At 48.2% G+C, this 20332-nt stretch overlaps 1 protein-coding gene across 1 annotated transcript in view; it reads left to right on the plus strand.

Moving 5' to 3' along the window:
- The window catches only part of LOC144179909 (uncharacterized), a 107266-nt gene that overhangs the window by 86497 nt on the left and 437 nt on the right, over positions 1-20332 (plus strand). Inside the window, exon 2 of the mRNA XM_077708332.1 lies at positions 11962-12205. Within this exon, the coding sequence (XP_077564458.1) occupies positions 11962-12205 (244 nt within the window). The remainder of the gene's footprint in view (positions 1-11961; positions 12206-20332) is intronic.

Here is a 20332-nt window from a genome sequence, read left to right on the forward strand (position 1 = left end):
CGCGAAGAAAATTGCAGGTACATTTGAGGCAAAATATACGTAACTAACCGACAGCGCCCGCATTCACTCAGTTAGGAACGCTCGTTGGGTTGGTTTTTACGATAGTAAGCGAAAAAAAGTGGTAGTGCAGCGCCGGCACGCGCGGGAGGAAAAGCAACTTAACAGCCCTTCCGCTGGCGCTGTTTCAGGCAGGGGGCGCGCGAGCACTGCGAAGGCGGGAAATTTGGTTCGCTTTGGTGGTAGTCCACTTATAACGATACCGTTTAATAACAATATATCGGATATAACGATGAGCAGCTATGGCACCGTCAACTTTTGTATTCTTTCTATGGTAAAATAAACCGCTTATAACAATGCTCCAGTGCCACGATATCGGATATAACGATTGAATCCGGTAATATTGTGCACCAAAAGTGCAACAGGGAATGACGCGGTTGCGCAGCCTACTCAGGTAGTGTCTTCGTAGGAGGCCCAATGCGTGACACAGTCCCTCGGGCACTTTGTTTCCGCCAAGGACATTTACCTCAGTGAAGCACCCATAGATGCTCCTGTAAAAGATTCGCGCTAGCTTCACACGCGGCAAACAGTAGTAACCAACTGTGGCTTCTTTTCCGCAAATTAGTAGTGCACCACCTTGCAGGCATGCGAATAAAATGTTTTGTGCTCTGTTCTGTCTTTTTATTTCGCAACCCGCTTATAACAATTATCGGTTATAACGATGGGATTTCCTTGGCACTTGGATATTGTTATAAGTGGACTAGACTGTAGTAGTGAGCGGATAACGGCGCTACAGCCCATTGCGGCGAATCACTGCTCTGCATTTCCGACAGCTGTCACGTTGAGTGGAATGGCTTTAATTTTTTCCTTTCCAAGCCCCGGGATTTTTTTTATTGCAGCATATTTTCTTGGCTCAATTATGCGCGTTTATTTGGTAAATAGAGAGATGTGTGGTATCCTTTAGGTCGGTTTAGTTTCATCGCGCCGGAACTGCCAGGCTTGTTTGTACCCATCTTGAAATGGAATATTGCCTCCAGGGCAACAGGCATCGAACGAGGTACGTTATACACCCCCCCCCCCCCCCCCTTCCTTTTTTTTTTTAAATTTTCATTTTCGAAGAACGTCCGAGACCGTTCGTCGTTCGCGTCGGTCCGGTCTGAAAGAGGCACGCGAAAGGCGTTTAGTGGGGTTCGCTGCAAAACAGGGCCGCCGGTACCCCCGTTATCGATCGCGTTTTCTCGAAAAACTCCGCCAGCCCAGTCTGTCTGGCGCGAGTCGGCCGGGCTTCCGTGAAATGAAATTCCGCCTTCGCTTCCATGACACTGCCAGCCGTGCAGGGCTTTGCGTAAATACTGCAGCTTCCGCCATCTCCTCTGACAATTATGCCGCGTTCCTGCAGGCTTGACCACGGTGTCCGGGATCCAGAAGGACCGGGAAAAAAAAATGTAATAAAGGGTCGCTTGGTCTACGGTATGCCGGCGAAGTAATTTGATGAGTGTGACGGACAGAAACAATTTATGGGGAAAGAGATTGCACACACTGCAGAAGGGAACGCGCAGAGCACGTTCTATGAAATCTAACGACATGCCCGCGATTTCAAAGAACATTTAATCTCGTTTAGTCCTGCAGTTCTCTAAGGTGTTGACCAGCGCTGTGCTTCCGTCCGCCCGCTGGTTTCGCTGAATGAAGGCGAGCGGTCTCTTGGGGCGACTTCGGGAAGAGAGGAATTTCTCGGAATCCATTCGACAGTGACGGTTATTCCGAGCAAGCTGCTGTGTGAGACACCCGACATTCTTGGCTTTCGAGCCTGCGCAGTCTTGCCCTAGATTCTCTTTAAAAACAGCGAACGCGGGGAATTCAGTGTGTGTGAGAGCGCGCGTGTTGCGCCATCGCATGCCGTTTGCGCGGATAGATGAGCGTTTGTTTTCTCTCTCTCTCTCTCTCTCTCTCTCTCTCTCTCTCTCTCTCTCTCTCTCTCTCTCTCTCTCTCTCTCTCTCTCTCTCTCTCTCTCTCTCTCTCTCTCTCTCTCTCTCTCTCTCTCTCTCTCTCACCCTTGAAGCTATGAGTCTGCCCGTCGAAGTGATTCGCACCAAAACGCGAAGAAGCGAAAACGAAGATTTAGTAGTGAAGAAGTCTGATTGGTATCGCTGGGTTTTTGCCTTCAGAGCACATAAGCTGACTTAGGTGCCCGAGGAATGTTTTTCCACGAGAATGGGGCTCTGGAAAATTATATGAAACCCCAGTGGCTTGCTTTGGACAGGTTGCAGCCTTTGAGAGGACCGAAATTGAACGACAAATCGACGCCTCGCGCAATTAACAAAACCTTATCGCTAGTTTATTAACAAGGTGAGGGGATAGAGGCGAGAAAAAGCGATACGAAGGTGTTCCAATGTTTCTGGCCCATGCTGCATCGGTGCGCGTATTTCTTCGTCCGTTGTAGGCGTGGAAAGCCTGTGTAGGCAGAGCCGGAGCTTCTCAGTTTCGCGGGCCGTCGAGGTTAGCAACGTATCGTGGTGTGCCTGCCGATTGGTTGGCCTGCGTGTCGTTCTTAAACGTGGCAAATCCGACGGTATGGCCAGGCACGGGGAACTTTGAAGGGACTGCCGTTAAAGCTGGGTGTGGTTGGACATTACCGTATATCTGGCCGCACACTTTACTTTACGCATACTGATGTGCAACGCTTGCTTAGAATTAAGGTACCGGACTACTAACGGGGTATTTGCTCACTATACCGGCCTGTTCCGGAGAGGTAAGTAATTGTAAGTGCAGGGCACTTTAGGGGCTCGCATTTGTCATCGTAGCTCGCTCGCTGGACCCAAGTAGAGCCACACGGCGTTCCGTCGTAGCGGCTGTCGTCGCGGCGTCCTACAGAGGCTTCTGAAGCAAAGCGGTTTATATCGTCATAAGCGTTCGGAACTCGTGAACCGCTGGCGCTTGTCATACATCTCCCCGTTGTTTAGCGCAAAAAAAACTAGGTACATTTAAGGCAGAATATACGTAATTAACCGGCATCTCCCGCGTTCATTTGCTTAGGAACGCGCGTTGGGTTGGTTTTTACGATAGTAAGCGAAAACGAAAAAAAACTGGCAGTGCAACGCCGGCACGTGCGGGAGGAAAAGCAAACACAAATAGGAGGTCACGTAATGAGGATGATGATGACGGTGACACAAGAAAGAAAGAATCCCGGGACGCTCGCCGCCGAGTCTGTACACAAAGCAGCCGCGTCGGCGGATTGCCTCGAAAGCGCGTCATCCCTATTTCATATTTGCCGCGCTTTCGAGGCGCTTTTTCAAAGAAAGTGCTACGAGTTGTGCCGCGCCTCCGCCAGATGGCGCCACGGGTCCCGCGACCGAGAGAAGACGCAGTGAAACATCCCCTCGCGAGGGGCACGATCAAATGCAGAGCATTTCCGGGGGCGCACGACGTTAAGTAGTTTGCGTTACGTTAATGTTGTTGCACCTGTGGCAACTGCTGACGAGAGAGCGCTCGTCAGCAGTAATTTGAATGAGTCAACGATATAAGGCGCGTTCGTAGCGTACCATTCTGTGTCGTCATTGTCTTGGCTGACTTCTCTCTAAAATTTCCATGTATTAAAGAAAAAAAAAAGTCGTCTTTGTGGCGCAGTGGGTAAAGCACCATTTACATTGCGTTCCGCCCTCAGGGTCGAGGGATCGAAACCGGGCGCCGGATAGTTTTTTTTTATATATAGTAGGGAGGGGTGCGGTGCGGACTACGGACGTCAACGCGGGTGACATCGTGAGTTACTGAAATGCTCTGCATTTAAAAGAACAGAACTCCCGCTGGCTCCATTTCAGGCAGGGGGCGCGAGAGGACTGCGAGGGCGAGAAATTTTAATCGCATTGGGTGGTAGCAGTGAGCAAATAACAGCGCTACAGCCCATTATGGCGAATCACTGCTCTGCATTTCCGACAGCTTTCACATTGAGTGGAACGGCGTTATTTTTTTAAATTCCTCACGCAGTGTGATGTACCAACAGTCTTTCCTCTGTGGATCATACGTTGATTTTTTTACGTTGGCGACCGCGTACCACTTACAACACCAACCCCCTCCTCCCCCCCCCCCCCCAAAAAAAAAAGAAACCACTAAATCACATGTAAAGAAGTGATTCTGAATATCGTGCGCTGTTGCATGCACTTCTTATCTTAATCCCTTATTACCGTAACTCGATTTACGGTTCGTTGTTATCTGCAGCAGAAGTGTTACCATTTCCCCTTGGGCTGTGTCCAGCTCGTGTATCTCTGGGTCGGCCGCAACGCCAGTAGTAGAAGGCGCCGCTGCGCCTGCATGGCCCCGCTTTCTATCTTTCAGGCAGCTAATCTGAAAGGGTATCCTGTGGCCAGCTGCGTGAACGAAATCTTTCTGGTCATCGGAGTCAGCGATACGCAACTATCGAGGCCGCGAACAGGCACCGAAACAGACGACTTCGTTTTCTCCCGCTATATTCTTTCCCGCAAACAGGCGGTCCGAGCTTTTGGCCAATCTCCCGTTTTGATGGCGCCATTTCTTAAGGCTATCATCATCATCGTCATCGCCGTGGCCTCCACTTTCTCACTGGCAGTGTGGCGAAACAATGTCGCCGTGGAAATAAAATAGTACAGAGTAGTGGAGTTGTCTTTTAATGCGTAAGCCGTCCAGACGTGCTGGTATCCACCGATCCCCTTTAATGTCGGCTTCACCACTGTACCCAAGTGCATTGCAGGGAAGACGTTTGTAGGAGGCTAGCTGTCATATCAAGGTATGAAGGTCTAATGTATCTCTACGGGGTGCCTATACACTGAATTCTTTTAAAGTCGGCTTCACTACTGTACAGACATGCATTGCTAGCGCATCGTGTCAGACGTCCCTTTTTTTTTTTTTGTTAAAGACGATAGTCTTGCTTTGGGCTACTTTAACGCAGAAAATTTGGTCTGCCTGTCTGTCTCTCTGTGACTCGATTCACCCACCCGGCCAAAGCGAAACAAAAGCTGCGCATTAGTCTTGTATACCGACAGCCAAACCTAAACACCAAAGTCCGGTGGTAATCTTCATTTTTGTCAACATTGTTGAACAAGAACAAAACGTTACGCTAACTTGAGACAGAAAATCAATTCAAAAGTAATGTTTGCAGTGTTCCGTTACTAAAAAAACATTATGGACGCTTGTTTCTTGCGATATCAAATGAATACTACATCAACTGCAGAAAATCCTCGCCTGCTATTGCTCGTGCCACTGTAGCTCCTGGCGGAAGTTTAAGAAATGAAATGGCAACAGTAACGAAAGGTTCCACTAGGTTGGTTCCACGTCCCGCTCGGAATGCACGTGGAGCAGGGCAACGCGGTTCTATAAACATTGTAGTAGGGTGCCTCGAATCACTCGCGTCTCCGCCGTACGGCAGCGCTCGCATCGAGGCAACCGGCAGCTGTAGAACGCGGTAAATTTAAACTGACTTGAGCAAACCTCTAGCGGGTTATCTTGGGAGGAACGGCACCGGAAAGAACCGGCGTGAGAGGTGAGCGGGGAAGGGAAGGGAGGCGTTTACATGGCAGGGGCGCCAGCCGACTATCGTATTTCGTCGTCATTTGCAACCAAATGAGCAGCTACGCGGCCATTGTTTATTTTTCACTGATCCTTGTAAATTCAGGAGGCACCAATTATAGCGAATAACTTCCTCAATTTTGCCTTCATTGCGCAGGTATAAATAGCCGCGCTATTTAGGGGGAAGGGGGGGAGTTGCCAAAAAATGTTTACACAGCAAAAGCCTCTGTGCTGTGCGTCCCACGCTAAGACACACACACACGTAGGCACACAAAGCCAGACGTGCTCACGCGCAGAGCTGTACCAAACAAGCAGTGTCCGTAATCTGTGTTTGGTGTTGCCCGAAGAACATTCAACTAAAAGCAGTAGCCTAGTCAAGCAGCGACTGTTCTTCTCTAACTCGAGCGGTGATTGCCCGCCTTCCGTTCGTTGCACGGCCACAACAGCACTTCGAATGCCGACCGCCAGTGCTTAGCCGCCTTCCGATGCCCTTGCGTTCAGGTGTGCTGCCAGTGGGTCAAGAAGAAGCGGCCCCAGCTCGCGTATACGTGCCGGCCCGCACGCATCCTCATCGGCACTGCCTCGCTCGCATACAATCGGAGACGCTGGCTCCGGAATCCAGTCCCTCTCAGCGGGGATGCAAACACGTTTTCCTCTCCGCTATGTATTCATCGCAGTGCAACTAAACGTTATCCCGTGGGGGCATAACGCGCGCATCACGCGTCCGAGACGGGAGTCGACCAGGAAACTGCCCCGCATTTGGGCCATCGAGTGCGTCTGTTGTTGTAGCCGCTTCGTCTGGGACTCGGCTACCTTGCCCGTGAGTCTTCTTCCACCGCGATGATGTGGGTCCGCGATGATGTCGATAACGGATCGAGCGTCGTCGCTACAAGCTCGGGCGAGCCGTGTGTATGTTGGTTATTTTATTGGATGCGGGCGCTGTTTTAGGTGTGTGGTGATTCGGAATCGGTAAGAGCAGTCGTGTTCGTGTTCTTCATGTGCTGCATCTTTTTAATTGGAGGTGACTTGGCATGCCTGATGCGGGTAAGCACAATTAGCAGCCGTAGAAAAACACAAACGTCTGGTACGTTTTTTTTTTTTTTGTACGTCGACCGGAGAACTAAGGAGGTTGTTTTAAATAATTCCCTAATCCCCCCCCCTCTCAAGAGCTCTTATTTCGAGGCAGAAATTTCTACATTTGTTTTTCAACGCTCAGTGCATTGTTAAGGGCGCACTGTCTTTTAGAAACGCGTTGGGCGTCAAAGCAATTGGCGAGCCCTTATGGAGCGGAAGCATATGAAACGAATAATTGCGGTGATATTTAACTCCTGATAATTGTCTTATCCCGAAACAGGGCCTCTTAGCTTACTTGCTCGAATAAAGTCATCCGTTCCATTCCATCTCAATTTACGTCCACACTCACAAAGCTCGACGGTGTCCCTGTTCGTCTCGATTTTTATTTCTTTGCCGGCCCCGCAACCCTGTTAATTCCCGTAAATTCTACAACACGGCGATCACTTGTGACGACGTTTCGGTTACGCTAATTCTTTTTTTCTCGGTTTTTACTACTGGCTGCTTCCACCAAAATCAGTTGCGGCGTATTTCGTTCGTACTCGCCGCGGTGGATCAGCGGCTATGTCGTTGTGATGCTGGTCACGCGGACGCGGATTTGATTCCCTGTCGCGGCGGCCGATTTTCCTGACGCAGGCCGCAAACAAAAATGTCAGCGTGTCGGCATTTCGGCGCATTTTTAAGATTCCCAGTGGGTGCCTAAATTAATCCGAGCCTTCTAGGTACCAAGGCGTGCCCGTGTTTTTGAAAGCCAAAGCTTTCTTTGTGGGACCGATGGGGCCCTGCCGAAACACTAATGCATTCCCCCATAGACCGGTTGGTCGACCGAAAAGCTCTGGTGAGAACTCTGGACACAGGACGCGCCCATTGTGTCACTTCCGTTGAATCACTTCCGCCGGGCTTCAATTGGTTCAAAACGGCTACTTGAAAATCGTAAAAAAGGACGGTTCTAGATAAGACGATGTACGCATCGATCATGAAGGAGGAGTACGATAGTATACCTTAATCTCATAAACCACACATCGGTATACATTTGGATCGTTCGTATACGTGTTTACCTACTTAGTGCGCGAAAAATGGTCGCATGAGTTCGTTGTTCGTTTGCGATTTGGGGCTTTGGAGCTCCAGTTAGACGATCGATTGGACGCTCTTTCCTTGAACTGGACGAAGCTTCCGCGCTTCTCTCAGCTTTCTTTAGGGAGGTTGATGAAGTTTTTTTTTTTTTTTTCGCCCCCTAAAGCCTAAATTTGCATTATACGGCTAAGCGAAACGAAAATCCGGTGGTCCTGGGTACGCAGGAAACTCCTCCGTTGCGAACCCATGCGTATGCGGAAAACAAAACAAAAAAAAAAACAGACTGGAGAGAAGCTTTAAGCAAGGGTAGAGTATACTACACTCGCATCTACCGAACCTCAGGAAGTGGGAACAGCGCATCGGAGGAAGCGAAAAAGAGCCTCTCTTGCTGCAGAGGGCGCTCAGCGAGCTACTTCGTCAAGCACAGCTCTTGCGACAGCGGCGGGCAGGGGCGGGGGGCTGCAGTCGGAGCCGCACGTTTCAGCTTCGCTGGTTAACCATCTGTACGTAGTGTATGGGCACATAATTTTTTTTTTGTTCATTTGCATCATGTTCAGAGCACAAGCTATGTTGCCGTTGCCTCGTCACGTCGTTTTTTCTCCATTCTCGCTGCCTCATCTCAGTCCTGCACTATTACTGTTTGCTCTTCCCGCGGCCCCTCCCTCAATTTACGCTTGCTGTCGCTGGAATTAAGCAAATATAAAGCTGAGTTGTTTTCTCCCGCTTTTAGTGCACATTCTTCACTGTTGTTCTCCGACTGATGCGCTTAACTGATGCGCGCGTCTTGCAGACTCGCGTATAAATTAAGCTAGGAATTGCACCTGTGCCTTTCATCAGATGCTCTGTTGCCAGAAATAAGGCGGAGGGGCATTAGCATAATAGGAGCTGCGGTGATGCATCGCCATCTGCGAAGGGTCATGGCACGAGTGCGGACAATAAGAAATTTTTATGGTCTTAATCACGTTTTTTTTTCTTTTTTTTTTTTTACAGTACGGCTAGCCCTTGCGGGCTGTAGCAGGAGGGGTGGGAGGTGAACACGTGAACAATGCAAAATGTTCATAGTCAAAAACATTTCACACTGCCTGTGTGTAATTAACAAAAATTTCGCCTAAAAACCATAAACAACTGGATCTTATAAGTAGTTAATTAATCAGCTTGAGTCCTAATCGTTAAACACGCCATCGTAAACGAGACCACCGTTTCCTAACCATTGCTGCGATAGAAAACGTATACAGATTATTGTGATCTGTAGTTCTTATATATTTAGGTAACAGCTTCAGTCTTTAATAAACGTTTTTACGAGATAGAAAACGTAAAACCAAGAACACATACTTGATGCGCCGAGCACTTGGCGTGTCAAGTAGGTGCTCTCCAACCGTCCAATAGGTGTTCTTGAACTCCACTTGAACCGCTCAGCCAGCATTCGCGTTTCCCGCCGTATTCGCGTTTCGCGCCGTAGAGCGGGAAACGCGAATTCTGGCTGAGCGGTTCAAGTGGGGGATGGCGAAGATTGTAACTCACAAAAATGTTATTAAGAGTCGCGCGTACAGTTGTACACGCCGTGTCGCGAAGGGATAAAAGCGCGTCCCTTCAAGGACCCAAATCGCAAACGAAGAAGGACGAACCCGTGCGACGATTTTTCGCGCACTAGGTCAACGCATTTACACGAACGATCCAAATGTGTACCGATGTGTGATCTATGGGATGACGGTATACTATTGTACTCCGCCATGGTCGATGCGTGTGTTGTCTTATCTAGAACCGTTCCTTTCTCGCGATTTTCGGGTAACTGTTGTGACTCATGGAATCCCCTTTTCACGCATCACGCACGCGCTGTGTGTCCACAGATGTTATCTACGGAGCTTATCAATCGATCATCCGGTGAGCATCCTCGATTTACCAGTCCTGGACGGTCCGCGGGCAGTCCGAGGACTGCGTTTGGACCGGAAGTCCCATAGGAATACACGGGAAAATCGAGGGCCGGATCACGTCTCGGGCAGTCCGCGGACGATCCGGGACGGATAATCGAGGAGGCCCGGTCTGTGGGGAAATATGTTAGTTTCTTTAGAGGACGCCATGGGTCCCACTAAGAAAGCTTTCGCTTTACCGCATGGAACCCTAGCCGTATGAACTTCGCTTAAAACTTCGCAACTCCGCCCGTCGTTGTGGGAATATTTCTGCAGCCAAATGCAATTTTGGTGCACGCCCGCTGCGTGCTTTCATTTGGAAACTTTATCCTTGACGAAAGGACGTTAAGGTTATTGTTTCACGTCTTTAGTTCACTTGAATTGCCGCTGAAGGGCTACTGTGAAATGGAAATAAAAAAAAAAATCTTAAGGGGAGAGCGGGCTTTCGTGGCGCAGTCGTTTCACGGCCTGCGTCGTCCGTGTTATCGACTAAACTTCGATATGACAAGCAGAAACAGGAAACCCTCTCCGGGACGCGGCGCAACGCGAGCGAGCGGAGATTGCGTGGCCGTTTCACCTTACACGGATCTCTGCGCTGGCGAAAGCGGCCGCCGGGAAAAACATCGATCGTTCAGGAGGCGGTGTTTTTCTCGACGCGGCGAGGAGGCAAAGTTGTGCGAGAAAACCGATTGCTTATGCCGTGTCTCAGTTGCGTACGCGCTTTCTTTGCGCGTTTTGTACGCTTTCGCCCCCAATGCCCTTGTTTCTTATTTACGAAGTGAGGCATGATTTTTTTTTCTCTGGGATACTGGGATTTGTACCAGTGACATATAGCAGCTGTTTCGCTCAATATGTACATTTGGGCCTGGGCTGCCTGCGTGGAGCGTTTTGGCTTTTGGCGCAGCAGTACAAAAATATCTGTGCGATTTGCCGTGTTGATGTCCATGAAGTATACCGTAGCTTATAGTAAACCTTGTTTATGTTAAGATGACCAAAGTTATGTCTGAAAAAAAACTGTTTCAACTAATCGATTGCTTTGTTACAAGGTAGGATTAACATTAAGAAGTTTATGTTGATAACATAGTGTGTTAGAGCTCATGCTAATCAAATTCGCTTGACGAGCCTGTGCGTATAAATTTATTCACGTGCTTCCTACGAGGAGAGGTCCCGACGGACAGACAAGAGCAGCGGTTGAACACGGACAAGGTGTTTGTTGAACCAGAATTCGAGAGTAAACTTAATCCCTGTAAACCTATAGTTGCAAAATAGAGCGGCTGAACTTAATTGTTCTTGGTGCAACTGCTTCCCTTCATTCTGCGTAGAGAGAAGGTACACAAATTCGCGTGCTGTTGTGTAGGTTCACTTCCTTTTTAAAATGGACTCGTCTTAAAAGGGCGTTCTTTCCTTCGCTCTTTATTGAAAATTCACCTTTGGCGCATCCGGCTGTTTACGCTCGTGTGCGCTACTTCGACATTTGTAACGCGTTAGTGGGCTATGAGCCCCGGCTTTAACGTTAATCCACGCACGGGGCTTTTTCGCGTGTAGGAGGTGTTTTTATTTATTGCTTTCACAGCCTGTAGTTGCTTTTTTTTTTTTTCGCCAACTTGCGTGAGCCGCAAGGTTGGAGGGAGCTGAGAACATAGCTCGTTCTTCAAATTCTGTGGAGTTTTTTTGGGGGGTCCTCAGTTCTTTCTTTTCATTGCGAGCAACAAATAACCTACCCCAGTCGCTGGATGTCTTGAAAGCAGGCAGCGAGGGAGAAAAACAAACTTTTATTTGGGAATGAGTGGTTGAGATTTGGCTACGGGCGGGTCCCCCTGTCCAGGGCGCCGGTCTCTTCCGTTCCTCTCCAGGCTCGAAGTCCCTCTGAACCCCAGCGTCGGAGCTGGTCAGAGCCGCCTCCCATAGCTTGAGAGTGTTTGTGGTGTTGTGTGCTGAGGGCCATTTGATGGGGCAGCCCCAGGTTGCGTGGAACAAGTTCGCTGGTTTTGCGCACTTCTACATTTCTGGTCATATACTTTTGTGGAAACATCTGGGCTAGTCTTGTTTTGCTAGGGAAGGTGTTGGTTTTTATCCGTAGCCGTACCTGATCTTCTGTGGCTGTCAGGCTTGAGGAGATAGGCTCTAGCTTCTCTTTAAATCATGAGCATTCCTGCGAATTTATTGGGAAGGAGTTGGAAGGAGTTGAGACTGTGGGCTGGGCGCTTTGTAAGTTCTCGCGCAGCTCTGTCCGCTCCTTCGTTTCCTTCCAACGATTCGTTCCCCCAGAGTTCAGATGATGCGATGGGGGCAGCTGGCTTTTTTCGGCTCCAGCATCTTGAGCCGCTTGTGGCTTATGCCGTCAATGATGTTCTGTGTTGCCTTCTTTGAACGCAGGCAGCGAGTCCCCGCCCGTGTGCGGCAGTTTGGCGGAGCCCCGCTTCGACGTGCCCGAGATCCTCGAGCCGGGCTCCGGCGCTGGGGACGAGTGCTACCAGGCGGCGGCCGAGACGATCATCTCGCACTGCCGCGAGAAGGCCAAGGTGATGGGCAACGAGATCTCGGCGCCCTACGAGGTGCCCCACTTCCCCATCGAGCTGCAGGAGTCCCGAAAGGTCATGCAGCAGCAGCTCTCCACCAGGTACTCTCTCTCTCTCTCTCTCTCTCTCTCTCTCTCTCTCTCTCTCTCTCTCTCTCTCTCTCTCTCTCTCTCTCTCTCTCTCTCTCTCTCTCTCTCTCTCTCTCTCTCTCTCTCTCTCTCTCTCTCTCTCTCTCTCGTCTTCACGATCACGTTACAACGATGCACTGGGGGCCCATCGAGACGGAATGAGGCCCGTAATTATTGCCTAGAGGCAATCGGGGTTTACCCGTCCGCGCCAACTTGCATTCTTCTCCTGCCTTGTTGCCTTCCCCGCATCGCAGCTTGCTGCACAGCGCACGCGAGTAATGGACGGCTATGTCGCGGTGCTTTCCCCGCTTCCGCGAAAAGAGTCCCGTAACGCAGAGTCTGCGCGGACAAGTTAAGTAGGGGTGGTCGAATAGTGACGAATTGAATTGAATACGGATATTCGGAAATATAAACGAAAAAGAAGTTTCGAATATTAAATCGAATAACTACGTGTTGGAAAAAATTGAATTTTACGCCTCTCGGGCCACAGTAAATGCGAGTGAGAGAGGGGGAAAACAATTGGCGTTTGCGCGCTCTCCGCTGTGTGACACTTGCGCTGTATATTCTCGCGCCCCGAGCTTCGGTTGCAAAAGTGGGTTTGGAAGATGAGATAACGGGCCCGAACAATTGTAAAGCGCCATAATATTTGGCTAATGTCAAATATCGAAAACCCGAACCGAATACGAATCGAGTGAGAAGGATTGTTCGATTCGGGTTTCGAGTATTCCCGCGCCCTTCGAACAGCGGGCTCCTATGAAAAGGTTGAAGTGGTTATCCTAGGTGAAAGTTAATGGGCGAGTGGAAAGGGGGAAGTGTGAAATGGGGAGGTATATTTGTCGCGCTGACCCGTTTCCGCGTGAGGACGCGTTCAGCTAGCTCCTCTCGCTCCACGCTTCGCATCAGGAGGTACTTGCGCGTTGCTCCCCATCTGCGACGATCCCCGACTCGGGTCGTATCTCAGTCTTGGCCCGATGAAGACTTGTGGTGTCGCAATGCGGCAGGTCCCCTGTTGAGCCTGCACTGAGGCGCTGTTGCGGCCCTTTTGACGTCCCTCTCGGAAGAGAGAAGTGATTGTCGCGAGACTTTCCTTGTCTAGATACGGAAGAGAAAGAATCTAGCGCTCTGCCTAACCCGCGGCGGCTAAGTGGTTGGCGAATGCTTCGTCCTGGCAGCATCATTCGCACGTGTTCATGTAGTGGCTGGGCACATTTTAGTGAAGGCGAAATGGAGGAACGTTTAATTGTGTCTTATGCGACGGGGTTTAAAAAGACTGGAGTGGAGGTTCCCTATACAGTTGAACCTCGTTATAACGAACACTGATATAGCGAATAATCGGCTATAGCGAACTAAATACAAACTTTGGTTGGCCACGCTGTATTCCAAGGACATTTATTGTTTTTATAATAAAACCGAAACCGCGAGAGCCGCGCGATATCGGCTGTAACGAGAAAATACTTGGTCCGCGTGAGGCTCTAAACCCCAAAACTAGCATAAAAAAAATCAATATAAAAAGTTGAAAGACAACACAACCTTTTTTTTAATCGTTTACAGAAGTAGCTAATTTCGGTCGTCCGCCGCAACAGCGCATTAAATTGGTCCGAAATAAGAACGAAGGCCTGTTTCGTAAAAAGAACTTTGTTCTGTTGTAAGGTCTTGTTCTCATACTTCCAACCGGTCCATTTCGTTTGAAATACCACAAGAATACAGCTAAGGATTACCTCGTTTAAAGTGGGTTCGAAGCCTAGAATATTGCGTTGTTTTTTGCTTTTTTTTTTTTCATCTAGGAGTTTTGCGCGAGCCAGATAAAGATTTGTTTGAGCCGATTATTACCTCTGGTGTTATAACGAATATCGGATATGGCAAATTAAGTTTCTGCCCCGATACTTGTTTGTTATAACGAGATTCGAGTGTACACGCCTACGCGAGCCGATGAAGCCGGGGAAACCGGTTGGCGGCCATCTTGCTCCAGGCAGGAGCGAGCGCAGCGTGCACGTGCGCTCGCAACGTAATCAGCGAGCTTACGCGGAGGCGTTTCAGCGTGAAACGCCTCCAGGACAGTTGGTGTAACAGGAAACAGGACAGTTGGTGTAGTTGAGGTCGCCCACATTTCTTTGTTATGTTATATAAGTTGTATAATAGTACAAAGTGCAGTCGTTTACGCAATAATATATGAGTTAAGGTTGTTCGCGCATGTGCGTATTTGCTTGCAACATTCCCGATGTGAGGCGCATTCCTCAACCTCCTTGGTCTTATGAGCGATATCGTTGAGCGTAAAAGCGTACCGCGCATTTGTCGTAACTTGGAACAAACCGGCTACAGTGAGCCAAGGTGTAACAACCGCTCACCTGAGCACACCTGAAAGCACATTGATTCGTCTGTATAAGTGAATTGCGTTTCTGGATTTTTTGCTTTTTTGGATGCTCTGGCTAGTCTAAAAAAGCGCGTTCGAAATTTTCCACAACACGTTGGGGGAAAAAGGTTCGAACTTTCCTCTTCCCCCGTAAGAATTGAAGCCGATACCGAATGTTTCACACTACGTTCTAACACGATTACTAAAACGAAGTTTAGCAATCATGGCTGTGCAGTCTGCGAACTTAAGTTAAGAACACTCTTGTCTGTGTGGCTGCTTTGCGGCGGTTGATACGTGTATCATTTTATTTCCTTACTCTCTACAAGTCGAGTGCTTTAGTTTGAGGTGTAAATTTTGGAAGAGAAAAATTGGGAACCGTTTTCGGTCACCCCACACACTTAACTGCAGTGACGCAACCCCGGGCTTTGATGCTACCTCGGTCTTTGAAATTTTTATTCCCGCCATGTATTTCTGGTTAATGTTGACCCCGCGCGTTCACGGAAGTTCATAAAGATTAAAAGCGGTTGCACTCCTTAAGTACCATCTTCATTCCAGCATCTCCTCACGGCGGATCATCGCCGAGGAAGCAGGTGCGACGGAAACGGCTCTGGCGAATCTAATTATCGCATTTTAAAAAGTGCTTTAAATCGGGCCGACAGAGTAAAGCTACACATCGTGAACTTTAAACGTCGGTTTATTAATCACTTTTGTGTCCTTTAATTTCGGCATTAATGGGAGCAAATTGTTACAATAACGCCGAGTCCAAATGTATACCATTAATGGTATACATTTGGACAATTGTCTATACGCGCTGTGACAGACGAGAGCGGGATTAGGTTGACGGTTTGTATTTATGATCCGATAATCGGGACTAGGCGAAGGAGAAAAACTAGCACCGACCTCTTTGACTGGCAACTGATGAAGATTAAAATGTTGACGTGGAAGGGAAGACCGCATCCGAAACATTAAATTCCTTAGTTAGACAAATTTGCCACTTTTGAGACTTTCCGGCTTTTTTTTCATGTGCGACTGGGGTCGAGACGCTGCGTTCCCCCCCTTCCCTTGCCACGCTTGCGTTCACGCACTCACGCAGCACACGTTACACGTGCATATTACTAGTCGGCCGTATGAGGAGGATTCTAAAATTTGAACTTCTTCCTTGAGGGCGCCAATCTGATTCTTCACGTGTGAAGCGCAATTTTTAATCTTTTTTTCAACTTGTTTTTTTTTTTTTTTTTTGTTGTTTAAGTATACACCCACTTACCACAATTAGTCATGGATATGCGACCGCGGCGGCCGCTTTTCTGATGGAGGCGAAAAGCAAAAACGCCCGTGTGTACGAGATTTCGGCGCACGTTAAAGATCCCCAGGTGGTCAAAATTAATCCGGAGCCCTCCACTACGGCGCGCCTCATCGCCTGCGTTGCGTCTGCGCGTTAAACCCTACAATCAATCAATAGTCATGGATATGACTTTACAGTGCCGTTGATAACGACATAGCGACATTAAAGTTGGTGTGTGTTGCAATCGCGGTGTAATTGTAATGAAGAGCAGGGGCGCGCCAAACAAGCACAGCGAAATATGCCACCGAAGCTTTCTCCGTTTTTTTTTTTTTTTTTCACATCAGCGCTCGTCCTGTGCACCTTCCTTCAACCTCGTTCACTGCGCTTCTTCCTTTTGCGCAACATGCCTCAGCTGATTCGTCCCTTTTGCAGTGTTCCATATTTCGCGAACTAACGAAATCTATTCGCTACGTCAAGAAGGATCCCGACGGGTCCATCGGAGCTAGCCGAAATCTAGCAATCGCTAGAAAAGAGTTTTTGGCGGTTCTGTTCCGACGTTGCCAGAAAAGAGAAGCATCTATTCCGACGTTACCGCAGAGCTGTTCGCTGTTTATTCCCCTTTCGCGCCCACGTTGGAGGCACGCGCGGCTTCGTTTAAAGGGATTCCTCGAATCGCCCAATCAAGATCCGGAGAGGAAAGACATTTTGTTTCTTCGTCAAAGCTATGCCGCAGGATGGAACGGAACTGCGCGCCGACGTTTCTTGGGCTGCTTTTATAACCTGTCTAGATTAGTGGTGCGGCCCTATCTTTCTTATTCCGAGAAGCTTCGCTTCTTTGTCAGCGACAAATGGCCGAAAAAAAGAATCCCAGATTGGTTCGCTCGTGCGGGCAGCGGAAGAGCGGAGCTCGGTAGGAAGGGAAAATGCCCTTGAACTGAGGCATCGCCTGTTTACGTTTCTGCATTGAATAGGGAGTAAGAATCTTGAAAATGACGAGACGCGACCCTTTAAAAAGTACTGCTGTAAGCGAAGCAGATCTTGGCCGACCTCGAAACGTTTGTGTTCTGTTTAGCGTCGGTGTTCCCGGCAGAGCTTCTTTCTCTTTCCTTTTTAATGCGTAGCATTCTTTGCCGATACGCCCACAGCCAGGACCGTGTAACGCCCTGCATTTCCGCAAAAATGCAGATATCGCGGAAGTTCCGCCTGTAGTCGCCGTAATGGCGTAAATGGAGTCGCACGAAATTTTGGGAAACTAAAAAAATAAAAAAGTACAAAAAATAGCGGAAAATGACGAAACGTGTAACGCCCTGCAGTTCCACAATAATTGTCATAGCAGCGTAAACGGAGATCATTGGTCGAGCGAAATTTTGAAAAACTAGAAAAAGTAAGAAAAATATTACGCAATTACGTAAAATGGCAAACCGTATACCGCCCTGCGTTTCCACAATAATGCAGATTTCGCGAATGTTCCGCTTGTAATCGTTATAATAGCGTAAATGAAGATAATTGGTCTGTCAGCTGATTTAGAGAAGCCAGAAACTTCGGCTGTACAAAATTGACACTAAGGACAAGCGGCATAAGAATGCTGTGCATTAGCAGGTAATCCTCTGAATTTACGCAAAACTTTTGAAGTCGATTGCTACTAGTTTGGACTGTATAGATGCAGAAAATACGTAACAAACACTGTTAGCAGTGTTTCATGAACAGTAGGTATGTGTTTATTTAGTCTACCTTCATCACCTCATGCCGTTACAGAAAGGGAGAGGGCGGTGGGTAACAACCAAATGTGCAGTGCTAACGAAGAAGCACAGCGGGAATTATGCAGTTCGTAACGGAATTTTACAGAGCTTTATTAGCATTTCAAATTAATACACAAATAATGTTCCAAGGTACCCATAGTGCTCATAAAATTTCATAACATAGTCTGTTATATTAACGGAAATGAAAAATAGTCATCGAGAGCTTGCTTGCGGGCTATAGCTCTAAGAAAACTATGCGCCTTCGTATGCGTGCACCTCGTGTTTCACTGTCCTTCGTCCATCTTAACTTAGCGCAGTGCTTTCTTAATTAATTGAGAAATGAAGCACCTAGGTAAAATTTTCCTGAAGGGCTTCTCGCGTACCGTTTGCAGGGAGTAATAATAGAGGCACATACATTGTGCGATTGCTAACACAGGTGGAGTATTTCACGTATGGCAACATTTTTTCAGCGCAAAAAAAAAAATACGGGGACACTTTTTAGGCAAGCCGTAGGTGGGTAGCAGACATTAGCAGTGTTCTGTTAAGTAGAAATATGGTTGTGTTTCCTGATCCAAAGACTACATTTAATTCACTGTTACGAGCCACGTTCTGTCAATCGCTTTGGCCAATTTGACGTTGCGAACGAGGCCCCTCAATCTGTTTGGCACGATCCTCCGGGAAGAGTTCTCTATCCCCGCTATTTTCCAGTAACTCGACGACCTGAATTACGCCCGCTCGATTGATTCGATAAAAAAAGAAACCTCTAGCGAAATATCGGCCTGAATTTTAGCTCAAACTTTCAGCTAATGTTTATCGTTTCGGTCGCGTAGGTGTTCTTTGGCCTTTCTTTCATACGACTAGGGGAGTGACTGATCGCTCTAGGCGGGAAGAAGTCGTTAACGAGACTTGCATCGGCGCAGCTGGAAACGTAGTAGCCGCGCGCTTTTTAATGGCGTTCGGCCGCACGAACGGCTACTCAGTTTTCTGTAGCGTTAATGATCTTGAGTTGCGACGAAACGAGAAGTCGTATTGGTTCAATAGCAGCGTACACGATCCCTTCCGCGAACGCGTTGTGTGTCCAAGAAGCAATCAAATGTACACGCCGTCAGCTAAACTGGTTTTGACAGCGTGTGTTCCACACTGTCCCCCATTGGCGAATAAAAGTTTTCTATTGGAACTGTAGTTACAGTCTAGACAATCTACAACACGGAAGAGCCCCTATGCTCTTACCTGAGACGCTTTAAAATGAAAATAACGCCTGGTAAAAAAAAACACAAGAATAAAAACGTATGTCACGTTTGTAGGTGTCAATCAAAAAACTTTAAGAACAAAACTCGCATTAACGTGCGTCGATGTCGAGTAGATTGTTTAAGTCCTCCACTGTGCTAAGGCGACGATGGGCGGGGGCGGGCGGGGGGGATTGAGACAGGTTTTCGTTTTCTGGCCTGGAAGAGGATGCCCTTGTGCTTTTATGGCGCTGTTTTCGAGGGACAGCTTGCTTGATTAATGTCGGCCGCTGCTCTCTTGAAGGACCATTAGGCGACGCCGATATTCCTGCCCGTTGGGCGACCTCAACGAATGCGAGGGGCTGTTAGGAGGAGATGTCATTAGGCGGCGCTCATGATGTCTGGCCATTCGCGTTACAGCGTATTGCGGTGGAGGGTTATTCTTGTGGTTGTTGACCCGAGCCAAGTGCCGTCGCAGGTCACCTGTTTGGAGACGTCTCGTGGGGCTAGCGACATTGGAATCAATGTACCGTGTTTTTTTATTGGTGGCGGTAATATTAATGCAGTTAAACTTACATAATCTGCAATTTAACTATTTAGTCGAAGTTTCGGGCCCTAGTTTCTGTGTCAGGATCGGGATACGAGGAGATGCAAGTGCCCTCGCATGCGCCTCGCGGGCACAGCCGTGACGTCTAACCGTTGAGTCAGAGTCCCTCGATGCTTTGGTTGGGTGTTACAATCCAAGAAATTCTTATTCAATGCTATTTTACTGTTAGTATTCACTATTTGTTCGCTATCCACACTTAGTACAACAGGTTAAATTGGGTCGCCGTTTGTTTAATTATACCTCGCGGTCCTGCTGTTGGGCCTTCAAAGCAACGTTATCAATCGGCAAGGAGGATAGTGGTAAAGAAACGGCACTTTCGAACGCACTTTTCACTTGGTGGGGAAATTTTGGACCGTTAGTAGCGAACTCCGAACTTTACCTACTAAAGATTTAGACAAAGCATTTACAGTTTGATCGTTCCACTGCCTCTTGGATAACTATTTTCCCTTAGACTAAAAAGTTAGACAGGGGCGCTCATTGGAGGCACTTTTTTGCTTGGTGTCGTAAGTGTACGTATTGGCTGTGTTTGAAACTTTTCGTGCTGAAATGTTGCGCTCCGCTTGAAAGCAATGTACAGTTGAACCAAAGTGTCCGTAAGCATTGGTTAAACCTGTATTTTACGATATTCGGTTTTACGAATTTTCTGGTTTAACAAAAAAAAAAAAAAAACATTCGGAGTCCCCTGGCGGTTGCCCGTGATCGTAACGACTTCTCAATTTCCCAGAGTTCCTGGCTTAACGAAATAATTCGTGGGTCCTGGGGACTTCGTTAGATCGAAGTCAGCTCTAACGCGGAGGGGGATCGAGCAGGGCGCGTATTAATTGGTGCGTACATTAACTGGTATACGTCATTGTATGAAGATAGCGAATCTGGGGTCTGGCGTTATAATATTGCGA

This window comes from Haemaphysalis longicornis, unplaced genomic scaffold (genome assembly GCF_048455015.1).
Source record: "Haemaphysalis longicornis isolate Haplotype H1 unplaced genomic scaffold, Haemaphysalis longicornis Haplotype H1 scaffold_4, whole genome shotgun sequence".
Lineage (NCBI taxonomy): Eukaryota > Metazoa > Arthropoda > Arachnida > Ixodida > Ixodidae > Haemaphysalis > Haemaphysalis longicornis.